This window comes from Mobula birostris, chromosome 7, assembly GCF_030028105.1.
Source record: "Mobula birostris isolate sMobBir1 chromosome 7, sMobBir1.hap1, whole genome shotgun sequence".
NCBI classification, from domain to species: Eukaryota; Metazoa; Chordata; class Chondrichthyes; order Myliobatiformes; family Myliobatidae; genus Mobula; species Mobula birostris.
In genome coordinates this window covers 50,501,360-50,516,602 of record NC_092376.1, presented here as the reverse complement: position 1 = coordinate 50,516,602, position 15,243 = coordinate 50,501,360, and the positions used below count along the sequence as shown (strand labels likewise).

The following is a 15,243-nucleotide window of genomic DNA, read 5'->3' as shown; positions in this document are numbered from 1 at the left end:
GCTCTAACTTATGATTTGTATCAATACCTGGTAAAAGTTGACTTTAAGTTCTATAGGACAACAGTAAAAAAGGATGACATTCACTCTGGCCTTTCATTACAGGAGAGGCAAATTAGATATATTTTCAACTAGTTCTTCATGTTTAGAAACTCACAGTAGGATTACTTAATTTACCATACTGTGTTCAGAACCAAGTGGTAAAAGACAATGGTGCCAGACTCCCTTGCGTAAGAATTTGCATTAAGGATTTTACGATAAGTAAGTCAGGCTCACAACATTGAGGTTGAACATTGAAAAAGCTTAGAGATTGAAATCTCTCTTTTTCACCAGACTGAAGATACTGGGGTATCATCTAAGCTGTAGCAAGGCATGTAGCTGCTGACAATAGGAAAAGAACAAATTGCATCGATGTAGAGAGAATCTGCATTGAGAAATGCACAACTTTCCTAGAGTGCTTTGTAACCAGTGAAGCACTTTTGGACTGTGATCATTGTGCTGTGGGAAATAAAACAATTGACTTGCTCATTGTAAGGTTCCACAGACAACGAGATCAAGAGCTACATCACAGATTTTGTGTGTTGATTAAATAATTTTTCCACTCTTCTTGTTACAATATGTTTAACTGCAAAGTGAGATATAGTGGCCCCAAACTTCCTTTGAGTGGCCTGCAGTCCATGCTTATTTACATTGTCGTCTAGAGCCCTCCAGTCGTTTTTCCCACATAAATGCTTTGTCACTTTATGAGCTGCAATCACCAAGCTGAAACAGCTGTCAATGATATTAGCCATTCGTAATCAAAAGCTCTTAATAAAGCATATTATTCATGTTTTTAAGTAAAAGTAAAACTGGAAAATAAAAATAATCTGATTAACCCAATATAAATTCTTTTCAATGGAAGTGGGATCACTGTAAGAAAACTGCAGCAAGCAGCTTTGAAGTGCAATAGACTTATTAACAGTGATCAGTTATTTAGTAGTTTGGAACTTTTGCATTTCCTGTGCATGCACAGCAGCCCTAAGCTTGCTCCAGGCTACACAGTTAATGAAAATACTAGTTCTTTGCAAAAATTCAATATTTCTTCAGGTCACAATCAGAAGACTGAGGGTAATAGATTCAAACTTCATGGTGTAATATTTTTTGAGAAATTCATGACATCCAGCAGTCCTTGGGTGTTGAATTGTTTTCATTATCTTCTTGAGGAGGGAAGTTGATAGATTGACTATTGTGAGTAAACTTTTTTTTATACATCAGCTTGATTTTTAGGATGGGGAAGCCATGTTTAGTAAGTTCTATAGGGCTGTAGTATACCTGCACTACTGTGCAAAAATCTTGGGTACATTTCTATAACTAGGGTGCTTAAGACTTTTATACAGTACTGTATTTTTCAGCATGGAGCAGAGAGAGTTTTAAATCTGGCAGAGGCAAAGGATGTTGAGAATAGCAAGGGTCGACCATTAAGGGATGGGTGTGCAACAGGTGGCAGAGAAGGAGTGCAGGGGTGGGGGGAGTGCAGGTGCAGACACAGCCATTTCTGAAACACAGGTAAATCATTTGATTCCAAACAATTGGTTTATTGATTATTACAGAATGTCTTTCTGGTGCTTCCCACTCCCACCCCGCTCTTTGCTCCCTTCCCATTCTCAGTCCCCAGATCAGAATCAAGTTTATCATCACTCAATATGTTATGAAATTTGTTTTTTATTGCAACAGCAATACATTAAATTACTGAAGCGCTGTGCAAAAGTCTAGGCACCCAGGCTATATACAGTATATGTGCCTAAGACGTTTGCACAGCACTGTATATTTCTAAAAGGCAGTTGATAAAATACTATAGAAATTATTATAATATAAAACAATGCATGGAGGTTAATATATTGGCATGGGAAGAGATTGAATAATGAACAGAAAACCAAGGATAGAAATTCTTTTGTAAGTAGCAAGACAGCAACTACAGGCATGCATTTGTTCATGATTACATTATGTCTTTTCCTCAAAGTCAATAAGATAAATGTATACAAGTTTGTTTATGACAAGTGAACGGGACTCAAAGCATTTTCTAGATCAGGTGAATGGAGAAGAAGGTGGTCTGTGGAGTAAATTTTTGGAAAATATGAGATGGTGTACTTTGGAAGAAACTGGAAACATGAGACTACAGGCGTTAGGTGCTGAAAACTGAATATGTTTTAAATGGTGTGAAATTTGTATAGAAGAATCTGAGTGTGCGGCTTCAAAGTGTGCAGAATATAGAGTACAGAAAACAACTGGAAAAGCAAATTGTTCATTGAAATTTATTGGAAACAATTTGGAATAATAAAGGAAGTCTTGCAGAAATTATGCAGTGTTTGGTGAGACCGCATTTGGAGTACAGTGCATAGATTTTATTCTCTGTGCCCAAGAATATCTCCCATGGAATTAGTGCAGAAGGGTTATAAGATTTTGGTGTTTGTCATCTGAAATGTAAATAGGAAGCTTAACATTTATCAGTAGCACACAACATACAATCTGTAGGCCCATGGAATGTTCGTGTCCAACCTTCCACAGCAAGCAGTTACCTACACTTGCACTCTACTATTTAAATTTACAATGAACTCTGTTAACCCAATGATTCGGCACCTCACCAGATGAGGTTTGCTGCACTCCCTTTCCACTCAGTCGGTCTCAGTTGATCCATCTAAATTTGTCTAATACATTTTAAAACTTGCTATGTAACATTTTTAAATTAAGTTTATAAAAGTATATAACCATATAACAATTACAGCACGGAAACAGGCCATCTCGGCCCTTCTAGTCCATGCCGAACTCTTACTCTCACCTAGTCCTACCGACCTGCACTTGGCCCATAATCCTCCATTCCTTTCCTATCCATATAGCTATCCAATTTAACTTTAAATGACAACATCGAACCTGCCTCAACCACTTCTGCTGGAAGCTCGTTCCGCACAGCTACCACTCTCTGAGTAAAGAAGTTCCCCCTCATGTTACCCCTAAACTTTTGCCCCTTAACTCTCAACTCATGTCCTCTTGTTTGAATCTCCCCCACTCTCAATGGAAAAAGCCTATCCACGTCAACTCTATCTATCCCCCTCGTAATTTTAAATACCTCTATCAAGTTCCCCCTCAACCTTCTACGCTCCAAAGAATAAAGACCCAACTTGTTCAACCTTTCTCTGCAACTTAGGTGATGAAACCCAGGTAACATTCTAGTAAGAGTTTAATGCTGATAAATGTGAGGTGCTACATTTTGATAGGACTAATCAAAATAGGACATATGTAGTAAATGGTAGGGCATTGAAGAATGCTGTAGAACAGAGGGATCTAGGAATAATGGTGCATAGTTCCCTGAAGGTGGAATCTCTTGTGGATAGGGTGGTGAAGAAAGCTTTTGGTATGCTGGCCTTTATAAATCAAAGCATTGAATATAGGAGTTGGGATGTAACGTTGAAATTGTACAAGACATTGGTAAGGCCAAATTTGGAGTATCGTGTACAGTTCTGGTCACCGAATTATAGGAAAGATGTCAACAAAATAGAGAGAGTACAGAGAAGATTTACTAGAATGTTACCTGGGTTTCATCACCCAAGTTGCGGAGAAAGGTTGAATAAGTTATGTTGGAATAATAATAGTCTGACACTGATGAAGTCCAATGTGCCGGATTATTGAAGATTTTCTTATACTTGCAGGTTAACTTAGTCCCTGACTGACAACACCCAGCCCAGTGCAGGACCCTACCAATGCAATCAGCAAATTAAGCTGTGCAGCCTGGCATCTCTGACGTTCAGAGAAAAATAAGCATTAGGTTACAATAAAAATTGGTGATACTTTTGGAAAAAATACAAAATGTGTAAAACACAAAGTTTTAAGTTATCTGGATTTTTCTTGAGTCATGCCTTTCCATTGAAATTAATTGCCTCACATGTGTACACAAGCAGTAAGGGCAGGAGTAAGTCATTCAACCTTCACGCTAGCTTCAACATTCAATAATAGCACAACTGATCTGATTGTAATCCCAACTCCATATCCTCATCTATTGCCATGACCTTTCAGCCCTATTTATTGTGTCTATCTGCCTTAAAAATTCTCTAAGACTGCTTCTATCATCCTTTTTGGGAAAGAATTCCAAAGACTTGTTAATCTCTGAGGAAAGGAAATATTCACCCCATCACTGTCCTAAATAGTGATCTTTAATTTTTAAACAATGATCCTTTGTTGTAGATTAATTGTCCCTTAGTAGAACATTCTCTCCACATGCAACCTATCAAGAGTCCTCAGTATTTTGTATGCTTCAATCATCACTTTTGATTCTGTTAAAGTACAATAGATATACTTTAATAAAGTACAAACTCACCTTGTCAAATCTTTCCTTATCAGGCAACCCATCAGTTCCAGGTGTCGGATCTAGTAAACTTTCTTTGAATTACTTCCATTGTATTAACATTCTTTTTTTAAATAACAAGACCAAAACTGCACACAGTAGTCCAGTTGTCTTTTATAACTAAAGCATAATTTCTCTGTTTCTGTATTCAATTTCTCAGTATTACTGGGAATGGCTTTCTTAAGTACTTGCTGTGCATGCTTCCCAGGCTTTTGTTAATCATGTACCAGAACCCTCTGAGCTCTACAAATCCTGACCATTTATATATTTTATTATATATGTGGACAATTTCAATTTTATGCACATTACAACCCCATCTGCCAGATCTTTGCCCACTTAACCTTCCTAAGTTTCTCTGTGTCTTCCTTGTGTCCTTTTTTAATTATTAATTCAAGGGATGTAGGCTTTATTGGTTGACCCAGCGTTTAATTGACCATCCCAAATTGTCTTTGAGAGGGTGGTGGTAACCTGCCTTCTTGAATCATTGCAGACATTGGGATGTGAGTATACAGTAACCACAATGCTATTAGGGAGGGAATTCCAGGATTGTGACCCAGGAATGGGGAAGCAACAGTGATACATGTCCAAGTCAGGATGGTGTGTAGCTTTGAGGGCAACTTCCAGGTGGTAATGTGCGCATATTTTTGTTGTACTTGCTATTCTAGAGATTGCAGATTTTTAAGGAGTCTTGGTGAATTGTTGCAGTGCATCCTGTCATTGGACAGCTGCTGCTCCTGTGCATCAGTGGTGGAGTGAACTGGTTGTCAATAGAGTGCATATCAAGCAGGCTGCTGCAGTATGTCACAGCTTAGCAGCACCAGATCTACTTGGGCACAGGTTCAGTGGCAGACTACAAAGCGTATCTGCAAGGAACTGTTGGACTTGTTGCTGCTGAATTGTGTTAAAGATTCAATATCTTGGTGCAGTTGGAATGATAGCAGCAAGTACTTCTCAGTAGGTTTCATCCCTCCATGCATCTGTGAGTGCCTTCAAAAATATTTGGACAGTAAATTTGGTCTTAAAATTTGTGTTTGATATCTACACTGGGCTGGCTGCTAGTGTAGTAGCATCAGCACTGGACTTCAAGGCAGATGGTTCTGAGTTCAAACCCAGCCGGGTCCCAACCTGGGCAGCAGCAGTATCTGCGTGGAAGAAAGGCCTGGCAATCTACTTCCATGTCTTTCCATGAAAACCCTTTGGACCCTATGTCTATGAGGACACGAAGAGTCAGACTCAACTTAATGCCTGAACAACAACAACAACCTCTTCTCACTGGTATTTAGCAGAACGAGGGATATTTGCATTGAGGCATACACCTATTCTGAGAGGGCTTGACAAGCTAGTTACCAATGTGCAGCCTTTTTTTCCTCTGTGCAGAGTTCAGAACAGGACAGAGAAGCTCAGGAAAAGAGGTCAGTTAGCTAGGACTGAGATAAAGAAGTCATCTCTTTAGGCAGAGAATTGTAAATTTGCTATTTTATTCTTCAAAAGGGGTTGTCCGTACTTTGTCATACAAGGCTAATATTGATAGTGTTTTGGAAACTATGGACATTAGAGGTGATCATAATTGAGTTATAAGTGCTTGAGGTACAGGCTCAGTCATCAATTATCAAATGGCGAAGCAGATCTAGTCCATCTGGCACATTCCTGTTGTTTCAAAACTGATTTTCGTATCCACTAGAACGCTCTCCTTTTACAACATTAAACATTATAAAATCAGGCTGATAAAACATTTTGAGGATTGATTTACTTGCTGCCCTAGTTCATGCAATCTGGGTTGCAGCCAAGATCTTTCCGATTGGAAAGTATACAAATGTTGTAAGTAAAATCCAGTTGCTGTCCTTTTTAGAATAATAGTTGAAGTTTACTGCTTATGCATAAGAACATTGATATGGGAAAACTAATTCATATTTTTTTTTACATTTTTAAACAGCAAATTGAATAAAAAAGAGTTGGAAAAGAAAAAAATTGATCAAGCAATTGGGTGAGTACTTTGCTCCCATTCTGCATTTCAAAATAATGTTTACAAAGGTTCTGAAATTATTGGTTGTATCAATATAAATTATTCACTAAAAACATGATGTAAAAAGCTGTACAAAAACTTTCAAGATTAGGCATTTAAAATAAGTTCTTCGAAGGTGACCCTAATGTGGAAATTGAAAAGGTCAAACATTAAGATGCATCTCCTTCAACCTTGTTTGTTACATCCAGTACTCTCTGCAGCTTCCTACACATTGTATTAAAATACCTATGCAACATTAGCAAGATGCACTTCAACAATATGAAAAGTTTTCCACTTCAATTACTTTCTCGCTCTCTCTCTCACACACACCAACTCTTATCAGATATTAGATCTGTACCACTGCCACTGGTATTCACTAATAAGCTTCGAAATCTATCTAGTAATGCTTGGGTCTGAAGTTCATCAGTAGTCAATGTACCAGCTTAGTCTTTAGTCATTTACTCATTTGAGGAAAAGGGATTTGGAGACAAAGATTTCAGTTCCTCTACAAAAGTCATGATCTATCAGATACTTTGATCCCTCCTAAATGTTTTTTTTTAAGAGACCTGGACTATCTTCAGCAAGCATTTCAAGTCACTGGAAGGATAAACAACCCAACATCAGAATGCTCTCCCAGCCCAATGACCCCAACATCGGGGCCTAGTTACTCTGTATATTTGCATTCATGCCCAAAACCAGCCTCTCTGAACAGATAATATAATTTGAGCTCTGTCATGGAAAGTATTTACCAGATAAACAAAAGGTATATTTATGGATATGCTCAAAGCTTCTTTGAAGAAGTGCAACAAATCCACCAGCTCCTGAAAATCTCTAGCCGTTGACTACTCAAAATGGAGAAAGGTCATTCAAGATGGTACAGAGAACCTCAAGGGAATGTGTGGAAGCACACAGAAGTCAAATGTGAATAGGTAAAGAAGTACACCACCTCATGAGCTGCCCACATCAGTCACCACCTGCTCCATCTGTGGCAGAGTCTGTAATAACCACCTATGGAACCTATAAAACCAGAGTAGAAGCAACCAAGTCAGCCTTTATCCTGAGGGACTGCCTAAGCAGAATAAATAGCCTCAGCAATTTGCTTTTTATTTCTTTAGTGTCTCCAGATCAATTTGAAAATTCCTCCAAATAAAAATTTACTGTAAGGGAAATTTTTGTATTGATTCCACGTTATTCTGATTTGATTACATTTTTAAATGTATATCTATTCTCTTACAGGTTTTCATTTGCTATAGTGGGAATTAATATAACTGACCTTGCATATTCTCTGCTTATAAGTGGATCATTGAAGACCCATTTGTATAATGTTGCTCCTGAATCACCATCGCTCTTTCACTTCCACAAAGTCTTCTGTAAGTTGATACCAAACATAAACTTGAGTATCATTTGCTGTGAAGCACTTCTGTTGAAATATAGTTTTGATAAATATCTTAATATATTTTAGTATTCCTTGAAAGCTTGGGTGTAGATGTATAGCTGCCAGTTATATTTTGTTCAGCTGTCATTTTAGAGCTCTGAAACATCATATCTCTTGTTCAGATATACTATCATTTACAAAACTCTGATCCTGATGCATAACATTTTCTTTTTTTTCTTTTTTTATTATAATGCAAATTGTCCAGGTTTTTTCCATTTTTATAACCACCAATAGTAAACTTGTCCATAAACAATTCACTGGAAGTAGAGAACTTATCAGTGGGGGAGAAGGATTGTCAATGCTTGGGGTCAAACCTCTGTAACTGGACTGAGTGGAGAGGAAACATAGCCGGTATAAAGAGGAGAGTGGGTGGTAAGGCAGGGGCTAATAGGTGATTGGTGCACTGAGGAGAGATGAAAAATCACAGGCAAATGGAACCAGATAAGGGATGGGGTGGGATAAAGTTGGGAGACAAATTATACTAACAATCTTCCCTTTCTACTCTCAGTCTTGACACAAGGTTTGACCCAAAACCTCCACAATTTTTCTTTCTATCTCCCCCCTCCCCCGCAGATTTGGCTCAACCAAATTCCTCCAGCAGATTCTTTATTGCACCAGAATCTAGTGTCTGCAGTCTCTTGTTTTCATTCACCTTGTCACCTTGTGCTCTTGCTACAGTTGCTGTAAACTCACACTTTTGTTGTCTGTATAATGCAACACATCCTGCATCCAAGTTGTTCAGTATTAACTAGCTCTGCTTTCATTCTTGGGACTTACAGATAAAAGTGCAATGTTATAAAATTGCATTGTTTACTATTCTGTCTACAGTTTCCTTCAAATGATTTTTTTTTTTGCTTTACCCATGTTCCACGCAGGCTACCTGATGCATGAGTTCCATAAATTCTGGGTTGAAGAGGATCCTCTTGATATAATGGAATTTAATCGTGTTCGAGAGAAGTTCCACAAGCGAATTATAAAGCAGCTTCAGAACCCAGACATGACCCTGTGCCCCCATTTTGCAGCTTCTGAGAGTCTAATGAATCTGTAAATCATCTTCCCATTCTCAAATCACTGCCTCACTTCGTTCTTGTCTGTGAGCTGAGTTTAAGAAACTGAATTTAAATCACAGTATTGATCATGACCAGCATATCTGATGACCATGGTGACTGTATGCATGCTTTGTTTTAAGTATAACAGTTCTCTATTTGGAACAGTAGAAGTACTGCACATGCTATACATTCACATGAACAGTGGAGATATTCTCCATAAACACTTGCTCATATTGTGGCAGTATGGAGTGTTACATTTTTAATCATTTGAAGAAACTTTTTCAATGTTTTCATACATTAACTCTCATATGCTGCTTTTCTCCTATTGTGCTTTGTAATGTTGTGATCTGTAGTTCTATATAGCCCTTTAGTTTAAAAAAACTTCTTTCATAATTTGCATAAAATTACAAACAATATTTATTGTAGAAGAATATATTTTGATCAATGAATTTGCATAACTACACATAATATCATTTTCTGGGATTTAGCTATATATTTGGTAACTTTTAACTTCTCAGCAAATATTGTTCGGTGAGTTTATTTAAGTAGTACTTCTGTTTAAGTACAAATTAGAGCAAGTATCTTGTGTTTTGACAGATTTGCTTTGGAGGTTTGAAGGCAAATAGCTTGGACTGTGTGTCAAATGTCTTGAAGGTTATTTGTTCTCAACAGGAAATGTGACATGCAGCTTGGCACAGTGTGCTATTGATAATCTTGCTTATTGATTCATAGAATAGTTATTGGAGCATGTAAAGATGCAGTAGATTGCACACATTTGGCTTTAAGTGCATTTCTGGACTAATAAACAGGTATTTTGTGAATTATCACATCAGTGCCATATCTAGTTTAAAATATGTCTGATTGAAAAGGGATAAATGTTTTTTTAAAGATTTGTTAACCCTGCTATGACATTATAAACATATGAATATGAAAACATAAAAATATGGTACTGTTTACAAGACAACAGTTGGTGAATCTATAGTTAAAATATTGTAGTTTATTAAGTTTGTTAAAGGGGCATCACCGAGATGAAAATGTATTTATTAACTGAAACAAATATAAAAATACATTGTATTTAATTGCAACCCACTGCTTGTGTGCACATCATATTAAAAACTATGTATGTTTTTTTTCTTAACCACCAAACAAATCTTTGATCAATTAAGCTGATGGCCCTCAAATTAGCTATAGCTTAGTTTTTAAGCAAGCTGTATATATTTCATTTTTAATTCTTCATTGGTGATAATTCAAAATGTATTTTAATGAAACAAAATACAAGATTTTAATGTATATATTATGAATATATTATTCCTTGAACTAATGTCTCATTTTCACCACCTCAGAATTTGAAGTTTAAGATTATACTTGAGCATACTAGATTTCAATGTTTTTAATTCAAATATAATGCCGTTGTAACCATAGGATTCTCCAGGTATTGCTTTAAAAGATTCTAAACGTTTGAAGATGTAACTTTTAACATTGTATTGCTAATTAACCATTAAAATAAATCTCAAGGTAGCATATGGTGGCATACAGGTACTTTAATAATAAATTTACTTTGAACTTTAATGGTAAGGATTGGTGTATTTACTGTATTTACTGTTCTTACTAATTTCAAGAATACTCTGATCAAACCAAAGTTTTAGTCATGTATATTTTCACTAATTATCAAATTTATTTGCCTGCAGTCAATACATTTCGTAATTTTTGCAAGTTAGCTACAGTATGTTTACTGACCTAAATTTAATTTTCTTCTCTCCTCTGTCATGAGCAAAATACCTTAAAGGAAAATTCCTAAATGTATTCTTTGTAATAAATGTTGAATTTTCTTCATGTTGTTTTTTCACTTTTAGATACTTAGTTCACTTGTGTGGAAAAATGTGAGGTTATTCATTTTGGCAGGAATAATACAGAAGCATATTATCCAGAAGGTGAGAGATAGCAGAGCTCTGAAAGTCAACAGGATCTGGGTGGCATGGGGAATGATTCTCAAAAGGCTAATATGCTACCACAGTCAGTAAATAGGAAACATTTTAGAAGTTTATTGATAAGAATAGAATATAGTGTTTTAGTTACATGTTGCTTAGGTAAGATCTCTCCTAAGTACATCATTGATCTATTAGGAAAGAACATGAGCATAGGTAACAGTTTGCTGAAGGTGTAAAATTCTGAGGGGTCTTAATAAAGTTAATATACCAAGGATATCTTAGCTCAGAAATTTCTCACTATTCATGTTATGTATTTTTATTTATTCTGCCTAGCTTGCATCTTCTAGATTTCCCCATGAGAGGAAACTTTTCATATCCACCCAGTTAGATGCATTTGTCAGGTCTTTACCCATTTACGTATTTGCATCTCTTTGCAGCTCCTCTGTATTCTCTTCACAAGTTATTTTCCTACCTTAGTAACTATGCCTTCATCCAAATCATTTATATAAATTGTAAAACATAGAGGCCTGTGTACTAATTCCTGCGGTACATCACTGTTGTATCTCGCTAACTATAATGGATTCAGTTGTGCCTATTCTTTGTTTTCTGTGTAAGGCAGCCAAACTTCTATCCATTGCCAATATATGATCTTTTACTTTCCACAGTAACTATTAATGCATCTTCTTATCATATGCCTTCTGAAAATCTAATTATAGTATTCACTTGTTCCCATTTATCTATACTATGTTTCTAAAATGAATTCCAATAATTTTATCAAATGTGATCTCTCTTTCACAAAACCATATTAACTTCTTATTAACTTGAATTTTCCCAAATACCCTGCTATAATATCTTTAATAAAATCTTCTAATATTTTCACCTATGACAGATGTTAAATGGTCTGTAGTTTCCTACTTTATTTCCCTTTTTTGAATAGAGAATTTAGTTATTTATTTTCAATCTAATGGAATGATCTCTGAATTTAGGAAAATTAAAACCACTACCATTTTTAAAAGTTTGGGATAAAGTCCATTGGCACTAGGCAGCTTGTCAGGCAACAGCTGCAACAATTTGCTCTGGAACACTTCCCTGGTGATTGTAATTTTCCAGAGTTTCTCCCTCTCTTTCATTTACTGATTTACAGCTATTCTAGAATGTTACCTGTATCTCGTTTAGTGTAGACCGACATAAAATATCTCTCTAGTTCATTTACTAGCTTCTTGTTTTCTGTTATTAATTCCCAAATTCACCTTTTATTAGAACCAATGTTCACTTTATTAACTTATTATTCTACTTAAAATAACTGCAATAATATGAATTTATTTTAATAAATATGCACGTATAACTTAAAATATTGGTTGTATCTCTCTACAATTAAAAAATAATACTGCTATAGCTAAGGTGATCCAAAACACTAGAACAGAGCCACAAAAGCTAACCTGCCATCCACTCTCTTACAATGTTTGAACAAGGTTGCTGCAGAATCTTTCTGAGCACTGTGTTCATGGAAGTAGAAAATGATTGAAACAAATTCCTGCAAAATTCAATATAAAATTTTATATTTTAAATGCTGCTGTAATTGTTTTAGCTGGCAGATTCTATAGTTTAATGCAGTAAAAGATAAAGGCACAATGAAGTTATGCCATACAGGAACAATGAGAAAACTGGAGAAGGCAGGGGAAACATGAAATTAAAAAAAGAATAAAATTATTGGTGTAATCTTGACCTAACCTTGTAACCAGCAATGAACAAGGTACCAGGTTACATTACACTTAATATTATTGTTTGCTTTCAATGGCATAAAATTGAGTGAAGTGTTATTGCACAAATTTTCTATTGGACAGATTGGTTTTATTGTTCTTCTTTACAATGGCAGATGAGAAATATATAGTTTAAATTCAGTGTACCTGAATACAGAGCCAGCTGGGCAATTATTTGAAGTCTATTATGAGAATTCAAAAGAACTGACAAAATAGAAGAAACAGAACATATTTTATAAGTTTCCTTTTCAGTAGATGCTCCATAATTCTGTTAATTTTAATCATTTTCTAGATTTTTGGCAAAGAAGTGTTGAATGATGTATTAACTTGAATACTGTATGTGTTTTTGAACAATTAACAGGATTGTCACTGGACATGATCGAAACACATTTTTGTTATGTTTAGTTCATCAGCAGTTTCGTCTTGAATAGCCCTTAGCTCAATTTGAACCATGAAGCACTTAATGAGAGCAATTTTGGCTGATCATGTTTGCCAAACATCAATATTTGTATATATTTAAGCAGATCATATTCTTTAAGCAATTTGTTAATCGTACATGTATATTTTGCACTCAACTCTCAGTTCTAAAGTGTTCAAATCAATATGATGTTTAAGTGTACCTTTACTCTTGAAGTTCATAAAGTATTTTTATTTAGTTATGTGAATAGTTGTGTATGAATTTGAATTTCAAAATGTGCAATAGCTTGTTTTAACTGCTTAGGAATTTGTAATGGACAAATCTGAACTTTAATAATGAAAAATTTAAAAAGGTTGTTATTCTGTTTTCCCCCAAAGGGAAAAGCAAGCTATCACAAGTTGTACCTATAACATGCTATTTTCCATGTAGAATAATCTAAAATCCTGAATTCATTACTGAAATAAAAGTACTACATTTAAATTTTCACTCTTAGATTGTGTTTCTTTCTCTCTCTCTCTCATTTCATTTAAAGCCCATACCTAGAGGTTTCTACCATTCTGATTTGTCAATTGGATGGTTTTATATATATTTTTAATAATACACTCTCTTAGTTGAAATAATCAGATCCAAATATTTTTTGAGTAAATGAATTATTTTTGATATTTAAGTGCTATAATGTAGTATATACTTGTTAGAAGTGTTGCTCTTCATATGATGCATAAAACTCTGTTTCAATGCATCATGGGGACAACAGGCAGTGTCCTATGATATATCTCATTGTTTATAAGCAAGATAAAAGAATATGCATGTAACAGTCACTTCAATTTTTTGTGCAATATAGAAGAAGCTATGTCAATGTATATTGCTTGTTTTGTTCCTTTACACAATAAGATTCATTGACACAGGTGTAGATCAGGAAAACATAATAGCTGATCACTGAATTTCAAATGCACAATTGAACTACGTCTTACAAGCTATGTTTAGTAATTATATTAGATATTTTAAGCAATTATAATATTTTAGTTTAATGGATTAAACTATTTTCTGATATTCAAGAGTGACTACAGTATATGGAACCAGTAGTGTATAGTAAAAATTTCAGTATTCCCAACTTGTACTAGTAATGGAGAATGCACTCTTGGTAAAAAATTAATGCTACAGCACAGTCTAAAATAATTAACATTAGAATAGCTGTGATTTTAGTCATTAAGTATGAAAAACTATACCAGTTCAAACATCTTGGAGAATACATTCATACACTGACAGCTTTGTTACAACCTATTTGTTACCGTGGATAGTGGAAATTTCTAAAATAGATAAAGATTCAAGATTCAAGATTCAAAAAACTTTATTGTCATTCTACCCGTACATCTGCTCTGCAGGGCAGAATGAGACAGTGTTTCCCAGGACCAGTGCAATCACAACATAACAAAATGCAATATTAAATAATAAACATAACAATAAATAGTAAAACACAACAGCCACATGCCAGTTAAAATCAAGTTATAAGTGTCCAGTGCAAGTTAAAGTGTCCAAAGCAGAGTCAGGTAGAGCAGCTATTTAGCAGTCTGACTGCCTGTGGGAGGAAGCTGTTAGTAGCCTTGTGGTTTTAGTTTTGATGCTCCTGTAACGTTTGTCTGATGGCAGAAGAACAAACAGTTCATGGAGAGGGTGTGAGGGGTCTTTAATGATGTACCATATCTTCTGGAGGCATCAACTCTGAAAGAGGTCTTGGACAGAAGGTAGGGAGACCCCAATAGCCTTCTCTGCTCCCCTAACCACCCTCTGCAAGGCTTTTTTGTTGACAGCACTGCAGCTGGAGTACCAGGTTGTGATGCAAAAGTTGCATCAATTTCTCAAACTTCCGGTAATTGACCCTCCCCCCAACTTTCACCTTTGCCATTCCCATTTCCCTCTCACCTATCTTCTTACCTGCCCATCAATTCCCTCTGGTGCATCTCTCCTGTCCCTTTCTTCCATGGCCTTCTGTCCTCTCCTATCAGATTACCCTTTTTCTAGCCTTTATCTCTTTCACCAATGGTCTTCCCAGCTCTTTATTTCACCCCTCCCCCCTCCTGGTTTGTACTTACCTACTGCCTGGTACTTCTTTGTTCTCCCCCCACCTTACTCTGACTTCTCATCTCTCTCTTCCAGTCCTAATGAAGGGTCTTAACTTGAAACATCAACAGTTTACTCTTTTACATAGATTCTGCCTGTTGAGTTCCTTCAGCATTTTGTGTCTATTACTTTGATTTAAAACACTGATAGTTTGATATGCA

At 35.7% G+C, this 15,243-nt stretch overlaps 1 protein-coding gene across 2 annotated transcripts in view; it reads left to right on the top strand.

The window, feature by feature from the left end:
• Positions 1-11,458, top strand: part of elmod1 (ELMO/CED-12 domain containing 1) — a 44,107-nt gene extending 32,649 nt beyond the window's left edge. The window contains exons 9-11 of one of the 2 annotated variants that reach the window (XM_072263119.1): positions 6,306-6,356; positions 7,611-7,744; positions 8,685-9,220. In XM_072263119.1, coding sequence (XP_072119220.1) covers positions 6,306-6,356; positions 7,611-7,744; positions 8,685-8,857 — 358 coding nt within the window. In that variant the 3' untranslated portion in view covers positions 8,858-9,220. Of the gene's footprint in view, positions 1-6,305; positions 6,357-7,610; positions 7,745-8,684; positions 9,221-10,711 lie in introns of those variants that run through there. The other variant, XM_072263120.1, reaches the window with a different exon arrangement.
• Positions 11,459-15,243: the final 3,785 nt, after the last annotated feature.